Source organism: Coffea arabica, chromosome 2e, assembly GCF_036785885.1.
Source record: "Coffea arabica cultivar ET-39 chromosome 2e, Coffea Arabica ET-39 HiFi, whole genome shotgun sequence".
Lineage (NCBI taxonomy): Eukaryota > Viridiplantae > Streptophyta > Magnoliopsida > Gentianales > Rubiaceae > Coffea > Coffea arabica.
This window is the reverse complement of record NC_092313.1, coordinates 10,472,817-10,493,395: the sequence shown is the minus strand read 5'-3', so window position 1 is coordinate 10,493,395 and position 20,579 is coordinate 10,472,817. Positions and strand designations below refer to the sequence as shown.

General features: G+C 36.3%; 3 protein-coding genes across 8 annotated transcripts; 1 reads left to right on the top strand and 2 right to left on the bottom strand.

Moving 5' to 3' along the window:
- Positions 1-1,364: 1,364 nt before the first annotated feature.
- LOC113725890 (uncharacterized) lies at positions 1,365-5,915 on the bottom strand. 2 transcript variants are annotated; one of them, XM_072078869.1, is made up of 5 exons: positions 5,396-5,914; positions 4,728-4,791; positions 3,803-3,967; positions 2,128-2,193; positions 1,365-1,971 (listed from the first exon to the last, which is right to left on the bottom strand). In XM_072078869.1, exons 1-5 carry the CDS (start codon positions 5,686-5,688, stop codon positions 1,741-1,743), a joined length of 819 nt encoding a protein of 272 aa, XP_071934970.1. In that variant the 5' UTR covers positions 5,689-5,914; the 3' UTR covers positions 1,365-1,740. The 2 variants fall into 2 exon arrangements, with proteins under 2 accessions (XP_071934970.1, XP_071934971.1); XM_072078870.1 differs by lacking the exon at positions 3,803-3,967 and having other exon boundaries at positions 5,396-5,915.
- A 2,261-nt stretch (positions 5,916-8,176) lies between these two features.
- LOC113730871 (uncharacterized) lies at positions 8,177-11,237 on the bottom strand. Of its 2 annotated transcripts, none has more exons than XM_027255831.2 (4): positions 10,930-11,237; positions 9,700-10,198; positions 9,182-9,426; positions 8,177-9,050 (listed from the first exon to the last, which is right to left on the bottom strand). In XM_027255831.2, exons 2-4 carry the CDS (start codon positions 10,146-10,148, stop codon positions 8,815-8,817), a joined length of 930 nt encoding a protein of 309 aa, XP_027111632.1. In that variant the 5' UTR covers positions 10,149-10,198; positions 10,930-11,237; the 3' UTR covers positions 8,177-8,814. The 2 variants fall into 2 exon arrangements, with proteins under 2 accessions (XP_027111632.1, XP_027111633.1); XM_027255832.2 differs by having other exon boundaries at positions 10,885-11,236.
- A 2,339-nt stretch (positions 11,238-13,576) lies between these two features.
- On the top strand, positions 13,577-20,241 carry LOC113730873 (universal stress protein PHOS32). Of its 4 annotated transcripts, none has more exons than XM_027255834.2 (3): positions 13,577-14,699; positions 14,803-14,868; positions 20,035-20,241. In XM_027255834.2, the coding sequence occupies exons 1-2, from the start codon at positions 13,997-13,999 to the stop codon at positions 14,844-14,846; spliced, it is 747 nt and encodes a 248-aa protein (XP_027111635.1). In that variant the 5' UTR covers positions 13,577-13,996; the 3' UTR covers positions 14,847-14,868; positions 20,035-20,241. The 4 variants fall into 4 exon arrangements, 3 of the variants coding, with proteins under 3 accessions (XP_027111635.1, XP_027111634.1, XP_027111636.1); XM_027255833.2 differs by having other exon boundaries at positions 14,793-14,868; XR_003458412.2 differs by lacking the exon at positions 14,803-14,868 and adding an exon at positions 14,933-15,042 and having other exon boundaries at positions 13,578-14,699.
- Positions 20,242-20,579: the final 338 nt, after the last annotated feature.

Here is a 20,579-nt window from a genome sequence, read left to right as displayed (position 1 = left end):
CACATGCATGACATAGGTGATTCCCTCTCCAAATTCTGTATAGTGGACATCAATAGGACAAGCCATTGATGGCAAGCTAATCTAGTAATACGATGCTAATGTTATCGATACCCCCTCTCTCTCTCTCTCCAAATTCAAGTTCAAGTTCAGGTTTTGTATGATGACCATCAATGAGACAGGCCACCTTAGTAATAAGATGCTAGCGTTATTAATGTAAGAGAAATCTAATCTTTTTATATTCATAGTGGAACCAGCCATTAAGGTAACCCTAATTTGGATAGGTCCTACATTGATAATTCTAATTTGAATAGACCCTACACCACTGACTGATATAGTTCTAGACCCCAAGTGTAATGGATCATAATGTTGTAGATTTTACTGAGCTTCATTTAACTAATTTTTGAGAAAACAAAATTAATTAATCCGTAGAAGCCCAAATTAGAAAATAATTCCAGCATTCAGTCAATAGCCGCCAAGTTTGAAGGCGATGTAGTCTCAGATTTCTGGTATCTTGGCCCCAAAAAATGAAAGAAAAATAAAAGAGAGTGGAAGAAATAAAGAAAATAAGGACAAGAAATTCACAAGACTCCTTTTATGTGTACTAGACTTCTTAGTCTCCTGGAAATTCATCCATCAATTGGTCAGTGGGCAAAGAACGTTCTTAACTACTATACGGGTTGTCTCAGACTCGAGCATTTTCGTGTAACGTAAATTGTTACGAACCATCATCCCATTTGCTTTGATGCTTCCGAAAATTTTACAGCTGCAAAACTTTTTTGTACACTTTTTTCTTTTTCAGGAGATGTTCTCGGAAACCCTAATAGACTTTTCTTTTGAAAAAAAAAGAGAGAGAGAGAGAGAGAAGGTAGACCTTCATAAAAACATTATATAACAGTGGCAGAAGTTACTACATAAATGTTCAGTGAATTCTTGGGGATTCCCTCGTCCGTCAATGAAACATATATAGTACTTTGAAGACCAGGACCCCCAGTACTCTGAAGCCAAAATTTGTCAAGTGAAAGATAAAGTTCACCCCTTTTTTTTTTTCTTTTTGCCTTTCAACCGGAAAAAATCAACAAAAAAGAGGATTCTTTTGTTGATCATTAAAAATTGAAGAACTAAAGATCGAATTGGGTGGCACTTCTCTATATATCATCTACTAAATGAGGGTGGGTACTGAAATTTGTATTTTTTTCCCAACTATAAATAATAAGCAATTGAGTCCTACCCCAACCGAAAAAAAAAAAAAAAAAAAAACTAGTCCAAAGCAAACCAAGATCATAACAAAACGACAAAGCCAGAAATGCAAAGTATTTACACGACGATGCTGGTCTTCAGCACAGGAGTTACAGAGTTGCATAGGATAGATTCAAAGAACCCTTCATTTAGCTGATCAATTTCGAGACCAACGACCAGAAATCTAATGATATTCAATAATGAATTAAAGATACATTTTTTCTTTTTACAACATTTTCGTGGAAACCATATATACACATGAGATGAGGGTCTTTTTCTTGAAGAATTCCCCCACTCTCAGAAAGTTCGGATGTAATCTTTATCTACCTACTCAATCACCTGAAAATCTTTCACCACTCTTCCACAAGAAGGCTGCGCTCGAGACCAAGCAGCGCAATGAATCTCATGCTTCCACCTCGCTTTTGTGCGACATTAATCTGAAGCTTCGATTTTCTGTCTGAGCTAGCTAGCTAATTCTGAGTGTTACAATTGTTCAGCAGCTGGTCAAACCAGGGGAGAAGTTTGACCAACTTCAGCAGCCCATACATGACTGCTCTCATCTGTAGCTTTTGAAATACACTGGGGCTCTGGAGACTGTCTTGACATAACAGGAGGTGGATTTCGCTCAAAAAGTGCCTTACCACCACCTTCGGAGTAGCTTCCTATGCATATTGTATCACCTCTACCATGCCAGATGCCATCTTGAACATTATTCATCTCTAGTGTTCGAGATTCCTGCTCCAAGTCATAGCAAAGTGTACATTACAGTAAACTTCAAAATAATACCCAAATGTTTAATTTGAATTGATACACAGCCAATTTGAGCCAACTAGCACATCTATTATTCATGAAAGTGTATATATATATATATATATATTTATATGCACACACCTGGCACAAGGAGCAACATGGGCAAATGAGATGGTATACACAATCATCGAAAGAACTCTCGCTATCCTGAAGAAAACACATACATGGCCAAGGTTAGCAGAACTTTCACTGAGATGCCTTTTTTACTGGAAATATATATCATTTATCAAGTAGAAGGACAAAGACAGCCTAAAGTTCACCCATAGTAGCTCTACTTAAGGCCATATATAATAAACAACATCAATTCCTTTTTTTGCCCCCTCCCCGGAAGAGCAGAGCTAGGGAGACTCCCTTAGTTCCTTTATCGCTAATTATTTCATATTACTTGATCTTCTAGTCCTGTTCGTAAGATCCATCACATTACTCATCCTATTCTAGTCCCGAACATCATGTTTCTTTTAACTTGTCACTCAAATTTTTAGCAAACCAATTTGATAAAGTATGCCAGAAATACTAATAGAGAAACTTGAGGCAATTAAAGTTTAGAGACAAGACGTGACAATAGTTTGTCAATGTTTTCACAAACAAGGACAAACACAAATAGAGGTGAAAAAAATGCCTACTAGACACTAATATAGGCCTTGAATTAGGTGGTCTATTCATGTTTAATCTAACCCCACCAGTCGCATTCTACTTGCAGGATTTCAAGCTCTCCAGGGGAATATTTGGTTGATAGCATGAACCTAGAAGGTTCAACAAAGATCACCACACTAGAGAATACCGGTAAAAAAATGTACCTAGAAAACAACATTTGAATGGCAGGATATACATTACATTATAGTAGACCCTGGCTAACACTAGCAAACAACTTCTCTGTAAAGTAAAAAGGTAGTCCGCGATTTCTGGGATTCCACCACATTAGCATGACAGAATTCGTGCATCAGAAGCAGCTTCAGCTAGGGCAACACTGGGATTACCCTGAAAGCTGGTTCTTTTTCAATTTCATAGTCTTGAATGATCTTTGGGGAAACATCACATATTTGTTTGAGATAACAGACTTTGTGATTCAGACAGTTAATATTAAATACCGGTCAGCTTCCAAGTTTTCACAGAAAATAAAGGAGTGAAAAGATTAAGCACAATAGTAAGAAACAACACCTTATGGAAATTATAGCATAACTTCTTAGTAAGTCTTTAACAAGTAGTGTAGTTTTGAACCCTCCATACAAATGTGGCAAAATCAAATATACATCATTTACCTCCCTTCGTGCCATTCACTAAATTCCCCCAGAATTGTCCTGGATAAGTTCCTCTCTAATGGCCAACTTTCCCAAACTGATAAAGTTCTATCTAAAACTATCCAGTCGTACCTCCCCTCATCCTCAAATACAAGAAGATAAAATCCTTTTAAAACTGCACTTGGGTTCTTACAATCTTTTGAACATGTGAAAAGAGAAACTTTGCCTCATGCAACTCTTGTCTATGTTGTTTTACACATAAATTTTTGGTTTGGCAGCTACTCTTAAGATTACTTTCTCTCACCCTGCCTTGAAAAAATTTGGCTCCACATTGACAACCCCAATGATTTTAAACAACTAAAATAATTTGCTTTTAGTCAGCCATGACTCACTGTGGCCCACATGAACGTTAGGCACAAGGATAAGATTGACTAATGTGGTCATATCACTTGTAAGTCCAGAGAAATGGTAATAATAATCAAACCTTTTGAATCAACAATATAGAACAAGAAACTTACCCTAATATTGAATTTTTTCCTAATCTGAGTACGGTAAATTCCCAAATATATTCCCACTGAAATAGAAAAAGCAGCAGCCAAATAAAGAAAGCAGCGTCTCTTTGTACCCAGAAATGTGAGCATACTGAGAAGCGCAAGCAGAACAAGAATCATATAAACAGATCCCTGCAGAAAAAGAACACAAGTTGTTATAAAAAATTCTTTTATGAAATACAAATAATATATTGCCATTTAGATAGTTTGACACATTCAACTCTTTCAAATTTTCTTGCATGGTTTGGCACCTGCTCTTAAGATTACTTTCTTTATCCTAACTTGAAATCTCCCCAAGTACTTTCACCGGTGAAACATACTGTAAGAATCTACAGATTATCGGTAAATCTCAAAAGTTTATTTTAACCTTAAGCGCACAAAAACAGAAAGTAAAGTTAAAAAACAAAATAATTACAAACTCATAAGCAATTAACTGTTGGTAAGTACACCTAAAGCAACAAACATGGGATATATACAAGCTTGTATCATCTCATGCCTTTTGGCATCACCATACAAGAGACATACACGAGTTTAATTCCAAACTCAGTCGTGACTACAATTTTTCTAAGGAGATTATAGATAAGTTTACCTATTTCTGCAACTCACATTTCATCAGTAATTGACCGGTCAGCATCAGTTTGGCAATTAAAATGGACCATATTTGACCAAGACAGAAGATAAGACAATAAATACCATGTCAATGACACCCAAGTTCTACTGGACTTATATTGGTTATAGATTTATAGTGAATAGATTGGAAATTAAGGTCAAACAATTGTATCATATATCCACAGGATTCTTCTTCTTCCTTTTTCTTTTTTGTTTTGGCCTATGGGGTGTGAATCAATTCAAGAGTTTATTCCAAAAAAAAAAAAAAAAAAAAGCCAATTACCTGAAGAAAACAAGAACCAAAACCAGCTCGTCTCATGTTCTTCCCAAATCTATAGCATGGACAACTGCAAAACCAAAGAATTCACGTTACATATAATATAACTAAGCTCATTAATTTTAATCCTTACAAATAGTGAATCGATACTAGAAACTGGAATATTTTAAATCCATATGCTCATGATTATATGCCTTGGGTATGAAACATTTATAGATACAAAACCTCCCAGCATACCTCCCCCCTTCCCCTCCCTCTCTTCAGAATTACTTCAGAATTCCGCTATAGAGCAAAGACCGTCAAACTAAGTTTCCGCAAAACATGAGGCAGAATAAAGAAATAAGAAAAACAGCTTCAACAGCTGTTAACAACGTAAACCTTTCAGAAATCCCTTATTGGCAACAGAAAAAAGAAATTAGGCATAAAATTAGATTAAAAAAACCAATTTTTTTTTTGTCCGCGTTTTTTCTAAAAAGTGGGAAAATGGGCAACCTTAAAGAAGCTGTACAAGATTCAAGCAAGATGAAGAAGTTTCCATCCCTATAAACAAACAAGCAAATCTTTTCCAAAATACAATAACTGAAATTTGCACATGCCAGATGAGAAAGTTCGAAGCAATAAGACAACACTCGCAACAAAAGAAAAAGAAAAAAACAGAGGAAGAAAACGTTCACCAGGCAGATTGAAGGGCGATGCGGCGGTCATCAAAGCAATCGTAAAGGAGCTCACCTTCCCACATCCTCAAAACTCCTCCTCCATTACCATAAACCACTATATCTTCTTCTTCATCACCATTCTCACCCGCATTCAATTTATCCCACTTCCCCTTTTGGCTCTGCATAGCCACCGTCGCACACAGCATATCAAAATCCAAAACTGCCACCTTTTCCATCAAACTCTCCTTTTCCTCCTCTTCCTTCTCCCTCCTCTGATCAGCCACCACCACTTTCTTCTCCATCTCTGCCATCAATCCTGCAGACCCTTTTGGCCCTTCAGGCTATTTCGTGATAAAATGCAAGTAACTAGCTCTCTTCGGATAAATTACAATCTTCCCAATTCCCAAGATATATTTATAGCAGCAGTATTTGTCCGTCCGAAAATGGATTTTTTTATTTTCCTTCGATCTTCTGGCTGGGGAACGAAAATGGCCCTTCAGGCTGGGTTGGCTGCCGAATGTGTGTTGGGGGGTTGGATTATAGTTGGCGCGAGCAATTAAGAGATGACAGGGGAACGTGAATGGGATGTGGGCCCCATGGGACAACTGCCACTCAGCTGGTGCCACGTGTGCAAAGCGAGTATGGGCATTTTAAGAGCATTTTGCTCGCCGCCACTGAAAGTGGGATAATAAGATAAACTCCACGGGGTCAAAACTCAAAAGTATCTTTGACTCTAATTCTGACCTAACCCTGTCCAAAAGCTACCATACGCTTTGGATGGTCAAATTCTCATTTCATGTACGCAACAACTAACAACAAGGCATACAAATTGCAACGTCCTAATCTTTTCTTTTTCTTGCTACAAAAAAAAAAAAAAAAAACTTTTCTTTTTCTTTCTTTTTTTTTTTGGCTGGTCATGTTGCTGGTTTTTATTTTTTTAAAAAAAAAAATACATTTTAGGATCGTGAAATTTGATGAAAATTTTGAAATATTCTGATTATTTAGATAGTTTAACAAATAGATCTATAATTCACTAATCATCAAAATATATTTGAAATATTATAATAATTTATGATTTATAAGAAGACGAGGCATTGTCCGAACGAATTTCAATGGCTAAACGAACAATTATGAGTTGCGAAATTCAAAAGAAGAAAAATCAAAGCAGAGTATCCCATCTAATCTAGAAAGAAAAAAGTCAAGTATGTTGACAGTTCTTACTTTGAAGTCCGAACTAGAACTAGGGTAAGTTTGATAAAATTGAAATTCGAAATTTGAATTAATTAAATTATTAAATTGTTAAGTATTAAATTTAATACATTTGAGTGCATGTCACATTCAGTGAATTCACTTATCACTTAATTTTAACAGTAAGTTTTGTTTTGAAAATTTAATGTCATTTAATTAATTTACATGTTCAATTTTTAATTATCAAACGATCTGAATATGTTAATATCTGATTCCATTAAATTTAAGTGCTCAATTGAGTTATCAAACATTGCTTAAGTCTAAAGTTATCCTTCCATGTAATCATCACAGCCAACAAAAAAAAGAAAAAGAAAAAGAAATGTTGAATGTGCTCCTGTGCTCAATCACTCATTTGTTCTTCTTGTTGTCAATTCGAGTTGGATTCTTTTTGCTTTTTGTCCCTTTTTTCTTTTTGAAATAGCTTTTTTTTTTTTCTTTTTGGGGAATAGGTTATAGGTTATAAAATTTGTTACAGGGAAATAACATTTTTCCTTTTGCGTTATAGGGAATAATTCCTCAAAATTTTCTATTCCTTAATTTGGATGGGACATTAAATTAAGAACAGAGGCGGATAGCATAAAGGAACAGAGTGGCACGGGACATTAAATTGGTTGTTGATTAAGCAACTGACATTGACCAATTTAATGACTTGTAAGAATTGTTGGGCCACTTGATTGAATAATAATCTCATCAAGAATACTATTAAATACTTTCACCGGTTGCGTATGATCTTATGATGCTATCACTAATCATTTTTATTTTTTACTTTTATAAGTATCACATTTTATCTTTTCATTTCATTTTTTTTTTTTTGTTTTTGGAGCGGAATGGGGAGGGTGACGTGGAAAGGGTTGGAAATTGAAATGATCACAATGATTGGGTTTAATTAATGGAATAGTAGTAGCGTAATCAATAATAAATCCACCACAACAACTTTCCTATTTTCAATCTATTTTGAGTGTTCAAAATAAGATATTCAGATTGAAATTTAATTACACAAACATGACACTCTTTTGTACAGTACTTTTTACGATTTTTTTTTCATATAACTTATTTTTAAGAATTAATATTATTATTACTATTTTACTTTCAAAATGCTAGTAGTTCGGTAAAACAGTGGACGAAACAACAGCCATTTGCTGCAGCATGCAGTCGGCTCGGCAGCCACCACCGCCCACGTTCCTATTCGTCATTTTCACCAATACAACCTGTACTGTACTCCGCACACAAAATATGAACCCTTTGCAGTTGGACCCTTCAAATGGAATCGCTAACTATTAATTATTAGCCTCTGCTTTACATTCCTCGTGCGAATTTGATGTTTGATAATAGTGCGAATTTGACTGCAAAAGGAAGACTGCAAAGTGAGAAAAGGGGGCAGAACCCCCTACGCTTCTTCTACCAAGCAAAAGAAACTCCCCTGGGACTCAATTGGATTTTCATATTCAATTCCAGACTAGAATCATACATCCACGGGACCGACTTAGGATATCTATGGAGATATGCAGCTTCTTACTGCCAGAAGATGCCAATGCATAAGCAAACAGAGAATTAGAAACAACTGCTGCATTGTAGATTCCCTTTCTATTTTGACAGAATTTGACATAAACATGGCAGGTAAATGCCTATTACAATTCAATACATATACAAATTCAAGAAACAGGTGATATACATGGTTGACGGGGGGTAGTCAATACAAAATGTCTCTCATCGTTTATGTACTAGTCATCCCCAGTTTCCACCAGTCAACTTGGGACTGGAAGGCTTCAATTCTAAATGCAGTATGGGAATCATCTAATAAGACCTCATTATGAAAACTATATGTTACCACGTAATTACACAACTTCATTTATGTCTCCGAGTTTGAAACTTGTAATTTCTTCTCATAGAAGCTCCTATTATACTAAACGCAACAACATTTCAAACAATCTAGGTAACAAACATATTTTTGGCCACAGATTTACTCTGGGGCAACCTACTGCACTTTTCGAACAAAATTTCATGAAATCTTTGTTAAGTGCCGACAAGAAGTAGCTAGCAAAAATCCTTGCTTGCTACAGAATGGAAAACCTACAGTCTAAAAGCTGCTGCTGAATCAGATGTTACCATCAACCAGACGAACATCCAAGAAATAAGAATGGACCGAACGAACTTGACCAAGATGGCAAAATTTCTGACAAAAGGGCAGTTTAGATGACACACCGGAGTCTAGCGAACGTCAAATAGCCAGTATGTCCTCTCCCTTCACTGGAAGGCCTGGCCACGATCGTGGCAGAAACGGAAGCTTCAACTCCATTGCTTCCATCAGTGGAACGCTGCCTTCTTTTACGAGACCCAAGAGAACCACCTGCATGATTCTCCCAGCTTTCTAACCTTTCTTCTCGAACTTCATAAGACCGGAGAAGTATCTCGAAAGTTCTTATATCTACAGAAGATTTAACATAAAGTTCACCCTTAATGCATTCTTTAACTGAAGTCGCACCAAACTGCTCAATAAACACCATTTAGACGTAGAAAACAATGCAACTTTATAAGACAATGACCAATGGACTTTACCAGTAAAACATGATTTTAGTGTTTCACATGATCGTTGTACTTGTTCAATGCATGGTGAGAAGGAACACAAGACCCCATCTTCTTTCAACATCTTCCCAGCAGAAGGAATGGCAAGCCATGGCTGAGGTAGGTCAAGAAAAACTGAATCTGCCTGCCCAATAAATTCATCGGGAAATCCTTCACCCTGAATATCTCTGACTCCCACTGTTACTAAACTGCTCAATCCTGTTTTTTCAAAATCCTCCCTACGGCAGAGATTATGAAACAGATTAAGCATTTTACATAATAGCCGAAAGGAAAATCAAACCACTAGGATTCTAGTCATGCCTAGACAAAACAATGTCATGCACTCCTAAGTACCTGCCGTGATATAAATTATAAATTTAGTTTCTGAATGAATGGATACACTGGCAAATATAAAAAAAAATACTCCAACTTGGAGTGACTCTACTCGTTCAAGCAATATAAACTGCAACTACATTATTAAATAGCCTCAGGTAATCTGTTTCACTGCCAACCTGGCTGAGGAAGCCCTTTGGTCATGAAAATCAAATGTGTAGACATGCCCAGTGGGTGCTACAGCTCTTGCAAGTGAGGTAGTTAAAGATCCACTTCCAGTACCGGATTCAAGAACCAAACAACCAGGAATAATCTCCAGATACATAATAACAAAGCTAATATCAGCGACATAAAGAATCTGAGTTCTGTGGCTTAGAACTAAAGTCCACAGCTCTGCGGTAGGTGCTAACAAATAAATGAATCCACCTTTATTACTGAACACTTTAGACCCAAATGGTTTCCCTATCCAATCTGAATGTTTGAAAACGCCAAAACGATTTTGGAGAACTCCATTTTCACAAACTTTCACAGCCTTCATGTTGTCATGCCTCTCATATACAATAACCAAATCTCCTTCACGAATGCATCTTTTGAACGATACTTTGTTCTCCAGTTCCATCGACAACATCCTAAAGAGTCTGTATTTACCACAGCTATATTGCCAACAAGGCCAGTTATCTGCAAAAAGGAAAGTACAAGCAGTTACTACACAATGAAGGCTTCAACAATCTGCATTGAGCGAGTAAAACCTGGAAATACTCAATACTGTTTTCCCTAAAACCAAGATCAGAGAATTACATCAGTTCATACTAGTATTACTTTTAAACACTGCCACTTCAATAGTCACGAACAAGCACACACACAAAACATCAATCTTCAACTATTTTTTTTTTTTTTAAAAAAGTGCCACCATGCTCATTCTACAACCTCTCAAGCAATTCTTCATATGCATAAGGAAGTATTATTATTACTCGTAATTACCAATGATAATTCTCTCCCGGGCCACTTCCTAATTCATGTCAACTTTTATAATCGACAATATACTTCCGTTTCATATAAATTTGATTTGACAACTCTAAACAGGTTAACAAACATATCCTCCCTCCATATTATAGGAAACTCATTGACTGCCAATGACAAGTAGAAATTCCTGCCCCCCAACAAAATAAAAAAGAGTAGAAATTCCTGACAACTAATTAAGGGGATCCCAACAACCACATTTAACTGCTGCCTTGTCCTACTGTAATCCAGCATCAGAATTCGAAGTCGTAATTCCAAAGGTTCAATTTTTCTCACGGATGAAATAACAAAATTGCACAACACACTCTGTCCAAAAATCAACTTAAATTCAATGAAAAGCATACCTACAAAATACCCAAATTCTCATGGAGCGTGAGAAGCTGTCGTACCTTGAATTGAATCGAAAAAAAGTCTCAACTTTCTTAGCTGTTTTCTGGGTTTGCTGGAATTGCCAACTAACTTTAGCAAGACCTTTTGTTTATCAAAGTAAAAGCTTTGATTATTGGAGCATTAAACAGGGAGTTGGCCTTCGACAGCAAGAGGGGGTTAACAATAACGGACTTTAGCCGGAGAGTATTACTTCTAGAGCGAAAAGACGAGAGGAGGTGGTGGAGGCGGGCGGTTCCCTTGGCCTTGGAGGGAATTTTGGTTTGCAGTCTCAGGAATGGGGAAAGGCGTTGAGTTGTATCAAACCCAAACACTTTAATGGGCTGTTGTGCATCCAACTCAACTTGTAGAATTTGGGGACTGGCCGCTGGTTGTCAGCCAGCGAGAAGAGATGTGGGCTTCCTATTGTTTGTGTGTTATGGCAACTGGCAATCACATTGATGGGTCGTTTTCTCAAGCCCATTAACAAAAGTTGAATTCCACTGGGGAATGGCTCCAAAAACTTTTTGATGGAAAAACAGGAACTAAATATACTACTATAGGGAAAAAGGAAGAAAATAAGTAGAGAATATGCTTTATCAAATTCCACATTCATCATCAAATGCCAATTGTAGTTACCCAAGTTGGCAAGAGATTCTGCCAGCAATTATTTTGGGAATATTTTTAGCTGGATCCGAGTTCCAATGAGAATGTGCGAATCAATAGATCCAACTATGTAGCAATATAATCAAGGGATAATTTCAAAAACCTTCCCTGAGGTTTTTGACTATTTTACTAACCTCTTTTCCAGATTTTGAAATTATATTAACCTCCTCTGAGATTAATTATCTCGTAACGTTTAGATCCAAACAATAATTTAAAGTTATATTAGAAGAGATAAAATAATATGATTTCATTATTACCCCTCATTTACTATATTATTTAATTAATTTAATACCAACTCACGTATTAAAGAAAAACACTAAAATTTATTGTTTATTATTAGGAATCAAATAACATATAATATCAATATATATATAATTTTATATTTTTCACTTAATACAAAATCCAAATTACTCTTTTCAGTTACATATCCATCGTCAAACATGATCAACAATAAATAGTCAAAAAATTTGCAACCAAAATATTACAGAGAACAAACTTTAATATCATAAATATTATTGTCAACAAATTAAAGTCAGTTACTGAAATTTTTATGGTATTAAAGCTCACTCTTTGTAATATTTTAATTATATATATATATATATATTAAAGCTCACTCTTTGGTATTAAATTAATTAAAATATTTAGTAGATGAGGGGAAATGATAAAATCATATTATCTTCTTCCGTATTAAATTAATTAAAATATTTAGTAGATGAGGGGAAATGATAAAATCATATTATCTTCTTCCTCCTATATCATTTTTTAATTGTTGATTGAATTTAAATGTTACAATATAATAATTTTCAAGGGAAATTAATGAAATTTTTAAAACTTGCAAGAAAGCCAATGAAATAGTAAGAAATCTCAAGAGAGGTTTCTGAAATTATCCCTATAATCAACTCATCACATTCATCCACAACTTAACGGTCATGTGAAAACGGTCATGTGAAAATGAGAACTAGATAACTACAGCTTTTTTTTTTTTTTTTTTTTTTTGATAATAACTAGATAACTATAGTTTGAATAAAGAAAACAAAATTCTTTCTTGAGACGAATAATCCAAAGATGGTACTTGAATCCTACTAACATTCTGCTGCTTTCTAATCTATGCAATCGTATATGTTTTAAAAACACTAAAAAAACTTTGCGGCTGTCCTACTCTTCTTTTATTATGGAGTAGCTTGTTTTTTTAAGCAAACATTTGTTTTATTGTGGATTTGCTCAATTAAAAGGTGATCTTATCTACCTAATTATAATATGGGGAGATTAATGATTATCCCTACTCCCTAAGTGTTGATAGTCACCGCTATAATGAATTCACAAGTCTCAACATGGTCCAATCATTTTTAATTCTATAGCATGATCGGGGGAAAAATTATGTGCTTTAAGCGAAAAATAACGAAAAAATGAATATTTTTCCATTGACGGTCTATCCGGCACTAATTAAGAACAAATAATTTACCCTTTAATCATATGCACTTACATTTCCTTCTTTTTTTTTTAATTCAAAGATATTAAAAATTTTGTTAAGTCAACGAGACTTTAGTCCAATGATTAATGATTAGGGTTAAAACTCAAAGATTTAAAGATTTAGGATTTAAATTCTTCTTCACCTGCCTGTTTTTTAAATCCCACCCTTCATTTTTGTCAAAAGAAAACAAAATAGCAAACACTTAAAAAATAAAAACGATCCAAAACGACTTGTCACTTTCAACACCTTCAATTTCACCTTCTCCAAACCACTAACTACCAATCGGGGTTGGGTCAAGTGGTAAGCAATTTGGTTCCGCTTAAACAGGTTTCAGGTTCGAAACCTGGCGTACGCATCCATCCTTGTTGGGAGACTCACCCACCACAATCAAGTGTGCGATTCAGGTCGACCAACGGATTAGTCAGGGCAAAACCCTGGATATCATGGTAGGCAACAAAAAAAAAAAAAAAAACTACTAATACTCACAGTGCTCTTCTTAATCGGAGTTCATTTCGCATCTTATAGACAAATCCAAAACGGAAACACCAGTACAATACACTCATCTCAATTCTGAGCTTGCTTTGATAAGGTAGTCGATGGAGATGGGGGACGAGAATCAAGTAATGTACGAAAATGAAATATGTACCAAGCGAAACCAAAAGCTGGCGAATACGATTGGTTTGACGTCAAAATGTTGACTTTTTTCTCGACATAAATCCCCAACTTCGCGAATGTTCATTTGTAGTACCAGATTCCACCACCTCCAACAGCCCTGTACTTCTTCCTGTACAACCTTTTGAGAAAAACACGCACACTTCACACACTCCAAATACTCACAAAACCAAGAAGACAACAGAAACTAATCGAAACCCACAAATTATTCATTAAAGCCCACCTAAAATCCGTTAAGGAAAGAGGAATTAGGAAAAAGTTATAGTCTTTATCCTTTCCGCATGGCATCACCGCAAAAGCCGCCGGCGGAGTCGGACCGACCACCGGCCGCGATTCTCCACCAGCCAGCTTCACCCCGCTTCCCATCTGGGACACCGACATCCGGGGCCAATCGGAAGATAGCTATCGCCGTCGATCTCAGTGACGAGAGCGCCTACGCGGTGAAATGGGCTGTTCAGAATTACCTACGTCCCGGCGACGCCGTAATCCTCCTCCACGTCCGTCCCACCTCCGTTCTCTATGGCGCTGACTGGGGTTCCGTCGACTTATCGGTCACCGACGAGGAATCCCAGCAAAAAATGGAAGATGACTTCGACAATCTCACCACAACTAAAGCTAATGACTTGGCGCAGCCGCTGGTGGAAGCCAATATTCCGTTCAAGATCCATATTGTTAAAGACCATGATATGAAAGAAAGACTTTGTTTGGAAGTGGAGAGATTGGGATTGAGTGCGGTAATCATGGGAAGCCGGGGGTTTGGGGCGGCGAGGCGAAGTACTAAAGGAAGACTTGGGAGTGTTAGTGATTATTGTGTCCATCATTGTGTTTGTCCTGTGGTTGTTGTTAGGTACCCTGATGAAAAAGATGGAGCTTCTGATGTAGGAGAAGGTTTGAAAAAATCAGGGGAGTTGAAGAATCTTGAAGGGCTTCACCCTGTTCCTGAGGAGGAGCCTATCTATCATGATTCCTCGGATAAAGCTACAGGTAATTAATGAAATGATTGTGTTCAGTTGTATTTTTATTTATTTGGTGTTTATTTGTAGTGCTGAGAAATGATTTCAGCATAAATAATTTTAGTTTTCGATAGGGGAATGGTGCCAAAATGGATCAAGGCTGGTTTTGATTAGCTAAACTTTTACTGCGAATTCTTCTTGTACGTGACCCTTATTCTTTTTGCTCCCCCTTTGATTGATTGTGGTTTGGTTAATTTGCTGCAGCGATACCAAAATAAAAAAGACTTGTGCTTGACAAGCTCCTGGATGAATAAGGATTACTCCTAATTGTTCGAGTTAAAGAGGAGCCTTTTTTTCCTCATTTGATTTACAAGGTTCAGATGGTCTAAAAAGCTGCCTCTGTTAGTTTTATCTATTGAAATGGGATGATTAGCTGCTTGTCTTGGTTTGATGTTTAACTATTGGTACCTGAATTTCCAAGAAACTTTAAGTGTCTTATTTATCAAACCTTCTTGATTGCAAGCTGTGGTCTGGTTTATGTTTGATAGAATAAAGTGATCTTCTTATTCATTGTTTCTAAGCATAGAGAAATTGTTTTCCTGTTGCCGAAATAGTAACGGTAGGGAATTGTGTAAAGTGCACCAGATTTTGTTTATCTAGTATGTCCTTAAACATAAAACTAGTTTCTATCCATATTTTCTTTTTCCTTAGCAGACACAAGCGAGGCTGAGGGTCTCCATTTTTTCATCTTTTCAGTTTTACATCTTTCTTTGATCATTTGAAAATATGGTTACTCTTAAAGCTTGTTTTCTTTTTAATTGGCTGGAAACTCATCGACACTGACATTGCACATGGCTCTTTATGCTATGATTTGATTCCCTTCTTTTTCCTAGTTAAGTGACTGCCAGTGTGGATGTATTGGTCTGGTGTGTACAAGCTTTTTTTTTAAAATTTATATCCAACATTAAGGTTGATATGCATTTGGTAGATCATGAAGTGTCTAAAAGAGAATGATGGCGACTTAGTGATGTGGAGTTTTAGGAGGTTAGAAACCATCATCTGGAAAGTTAGTTTGCGATTTGCTTTATTCATGGGAAATGATGCTTTGAAATTCTTTTCTTCTTTTTAGAGTTTCTTTCTCTGTCTCAAATGCAGCTAGAAGAAGAATCATTCTGTCAAATTAAAAGAAAGAGAAAAGAGAATGAAAAGTTTCATCATCAGATGCTTGATAAAAGCATGGAGAGGGAGAAAAAGATATTGAGACAAGGAAGGCATTAAATTTGTGTTAGTGGTGAGACCTGGAGATGACTTTGAGGTCTAGTATTTGATCGAAGATTTCAAGTGAGATGTACAACGTACATAGGACAAAATTACATCAAGAAGTGGATGGGCAAATTTAATTTGTTGAGGGATCTGTCCAAATTGCTGAATCTTTAATGCTGGCATAAGCCTACTTGGAATAATAGTTGAACAGAGACTGCTTGAAGTTTCAGGGATGCAGCTTCGGTGAAACTAAAGTGAAGTGACTCAATCTTTGGGCTTTTCAAGACATGAGAACAACATTAGGGTTCTGAAAGGTGTAGATAGTAGATAATAGAGGTGAATGTACCCTAAAAATGACTTGATTGATGGTAACAGCTGATGTTTATGTTGAATAGGGTTGATGTCGGGGAAGGAGGTCGTAGACTTCACAGGATTCCTATGAAATTTAAATGATTGTGGTGATGTATCTCCTTTCTAGTATGCTTTGGGCCATAGGTATAACAGTTGCAGGCCTGCTTCGTTTAAGAGTTTTGATTATTTGGAAAGAAATCAGTCGCCCTTGGCATTGGGATTTGTTGGTTTGTGTTGTTGAAGAGCTTTAACAGCTCATGAATAATTGTTTATCCTGTGCCTCAGCTCTTGCCATGCTTTTTCTTCCCAGATATTGCTACTGATTTTGGGGTTTGGAAAGATCTAAGGAAATAAAACATGTAGCCTGAGTTAATAGAGTTGACTGCTGAGTGTCAATGCTGCATATCAATGTGTCCATGGAGTAGAATAACAAAAGTATAGCCCAATGTTTGAGAAAGTTATATCGCTCATTGATTCACCTCTAAGCACATCTGCATTGAAGGAGCAAGCTTTATGAGGGCATAGTGGAATAGGAGATCAAAAAGATGCAATAATGCTGATTGTTGAGATCCTTATATTGAACACCTCCTGTCATGTTAGGATGCTTTAGCACCAGGAGATTATAAAACAAAAAATATGTGCGATTGGAGTCAATTTTTATTCTGAAACTGTCACATTTCATCTGATTTAGATGCCTTTTCCTATATCAACTTCCTCAAAAATCACTCTCTCCCTTCATCTGATTTCAAGATGCCTTGCATTGTTAATGAACAAAAATCATCTGTAAAACAAGTGTTATTGATGTCAATCATGATTCCGAAACTATCACATTTTTTTCTGATTTAGATGTTGTTCCTATCTCAATTTCCTCAAAATTCAACTCTTCCTTCATCTGATCTGGACTGAGTTGTTTCTTTCGTTGTGTGAGTGGAGATGTGATTTTTCACATTATCAATCTGGTTCTCATTTGGATAGCATACTTCATTTCTCATTTGCTCTTGGCTACAAATGCTGGCCTCTCAGGTTGTTGAGGCACTGCTTGATTTATTCTTGCAGATTTCCTACAATGACCTGATGGTTCTTTTATTTGGTCATTTGATCTAGTTATTGAAATGGTTTCTAATTTATCTGACATCTTACTTGTAGATGTTCCAGTCTTAGAACCTTTGGACCTTGTATAAAGGATGAAAGTATTGGCCTGTAATATTTGGGTTTAACTATTAGGTGTTTAGGGATGCAGCTCTATGGACTGCTCATTGGGCTCGATAGGTGATGGTACTAAAGTAGTGGTCTAGCTGCTACAATGAAGGACATTGTAGATATAAGAATAGTTCAATGCAAGAATAACAAGTAGTAAAATGTGGTCTTTTATTATGTCTCTTTCAGCTTTTAAGTGTTTGAAATATGACCAATGCATTATGTTCTCTTGGGAAAATGGTACATGTTCGTAAAGAAGGTTTCTTCTGATATTTCCAGATGTTTGAGAAAATAGAGTATAAATGTTTCTTTGCTTCAAGGGATTTTCCAATCATTCAACTTGAATCGCCTTTCTAATTGAATATCATTGACATTGTCTTCTATTGGATTCATGATTCATTCATTTCATTGTCCTTGAACAGAAATCAAAATGAATATGAAAATAAAATTGGAATGGTATCAACCATTATCACCTTCTTAAGTGCTATCTCACATATCTGTGGTAATTGCAAATGGTGACCTGATAAAAATTGACTATAAAATTTAATGTACAGGGAGACAGAAAGTAGCTTGACAGGAAGTAACAAAAGAGTACATGCTTCTCTCATATCTGTTAGTTGGAATTGTTTGATATATTCATATGGTGTCTGTTACGGTTGCATTGACTGTTTGAAATTTCAAATAGTTGCCTCGATATGATGTGAAATAAGGAGAAATTTGACAAAGCTTGTTGTAATTGACGAAAACCCCTTTCTGGTTGGTTAGTCTCACAAGTTTCTATAGTTTTTGCTCACGTCGACAGACTCTTAACTCAGCAACATCTTCAGGATCATAAGTGTCACTGTATGTGGTTGTAGGAGTACTACCACAAGAATAATCTCCATCTATTTGTTGGTTTGCTAAAATATGGGAGTTAATGTGTATAAATTGCAAAATAATGGCTGATGTAGTATACGAGGGGCCACCACTTCTTTTGTTATACAAAGTCCTTAGGAAAAACTTTAATGGATAATCAATATCTTCAGCTCTTGGAAAGTGGACATAAAAATTGAATGCAAAATTTTATATGGGGAACAATAATAGGAGATCAGTTTAAAGTATCAGATGACCTATGAGTCACAAAAATAGTTGAACTATACACTGCATAACACAACCTATAAATAGTTGAACTCAATCCAGATAGTGTCCATTTTGTGATGGAAATTTACGTATTGATTGATTATCAAGGTGATGGTGAATGCATGTTGTGGAGTTTTTGGAGATTGCTAGTGTCTGAACCATCATGTAGCAATAATCTTGCTGACTGACTTTATATGAATAGAGAATGGTGATGGATATAGAGATCTGTACTGACATGACTGCATGCTCATGTCTCAGGCTTCAAGCAGTGTGTCCTTGTTAGCTATAGAGTTTATGGCTTGTTAAAGTTGATCATGGTAAAACCTGTCGTTATGGTGTACTAATGCTTATACGATTCTAAGGAGAGATTATTCTTTATAAAAGAAATTTGTTAGAGAACTAAGGATTGGGAAACTTGTAGTTGAGTATTCTCCAAGCATGCAAGATTTAGTAATGATCTGAATTCACTTTATGGTTTTATGGAAACTGGACTGTGGCAATCCTTGCCTCCTTACAAAAAGCTAAATAATGCCATTATATGTGTGTGTGTGTATTATTGATATGAGATTTGCTAAAAGTTCGTAGACAAAAATCATTTGCTTCTAAAGAAGTGGTTTAGCTCAAACTTAAGTAAAAAAGAGCTGACATGATAATCAGATGCTGTTGAATGTTTTAGAGCCTGGCATTTTTTTTTAAAAGCCTAGCATATGTAAAATCAAATTCAACATTGACAGGAACGAGAACATGAATTAAAGATATGCTGCTTGGTTCATTTGGCGCTCAAAAATCAAACCAATTTCTTCATTTGTAAAGCACCTTTCAGTCCCACTGGTTTAGTATATCCTTTTCTCCATTCGTCTTTGGGCAGGCAACCACATCTTATTGTATGCTTTTGCTGTATCCTGAACATAATTTTCATCATCTGCTGAATTTCTCCTCTTTTTTGAAAATTTCCAGAGATTGTACGCAAGTTTTTATTTCTTGGTAGAACAATTCATTTAGTGCGATTGACTAGTCCCTGTTTGTTCCTCATGATTTTCAGGAGCATGTCGTGCGAGTTCCTATAAGGGTTATAACTACTGCATAAGAACTTAGCATGCCTAATTTAATTCATGGCCCTCACCACTATATTACCTCACTTTCCTGACCATGCACTGGTTCTTTCAGTAGACAGTTGTACATTTGAAGCCTCCTCCCTATTACTACTACTTCTGACTGGTGGTAGGAAGCATGATTACAACAGTTAGCTCAACTTTTTTAGTGGAGCAATTATAGTCTACTTGCACTCCACGCCACTCATGTATTATGCGATACTTGTGCACTTTTTCTAATGTAATTTACCTCTTGCCTCTGTTTTCTGGTGATTATATATCTGGAACTGTTATGCTCGTCTTGGTCAAGCTCTGATTGGTGTTGAAGCTTTTCATATGATACAGATTCGGAGAAGGCTTCTTAAGAAGATGGAACCGGAGCGAAGTGACCGAATGAACCTGAGTGGTGTGGACTTCTTCCTGTTGAATATTGGGGAGTGGTTGTTTTGAGGTCTTTATTTCTGCCTATGCTTGGCAACTGTCTTTCAAGAACAAATGAAGTTTGAATGGGATTGTTAATGAGTATCTTTGCTCTCTTCTAAGCTTCCAAAATGGGTTTCAATGCTCTTATTTTGCCTTAATATATACCTCAACGCAGACCGACTTGCAAATCGATCCGTGTAGTTTAATGAGTTGTAGTAGTGATATATGGTAGTAAAGTAGGTAAGATTGTTGAATGACTAATCATGAAAGGGCTCGAGGATGATGACTTAAATAAACGGGCAAATTTACCACTTCTCCGTACTGATATGTTCTGAAAAGGGGAGTTGAGGGGAGGCTTGAACACATGGTGAGAAATGAGGAAGGAGATGAGAAACCTGATAAACCTAAGGGGTTTCCTGAGTGGCAATTCACAAATGAATGAGTGTGTGGCCTAAGGTTTGTGTAAA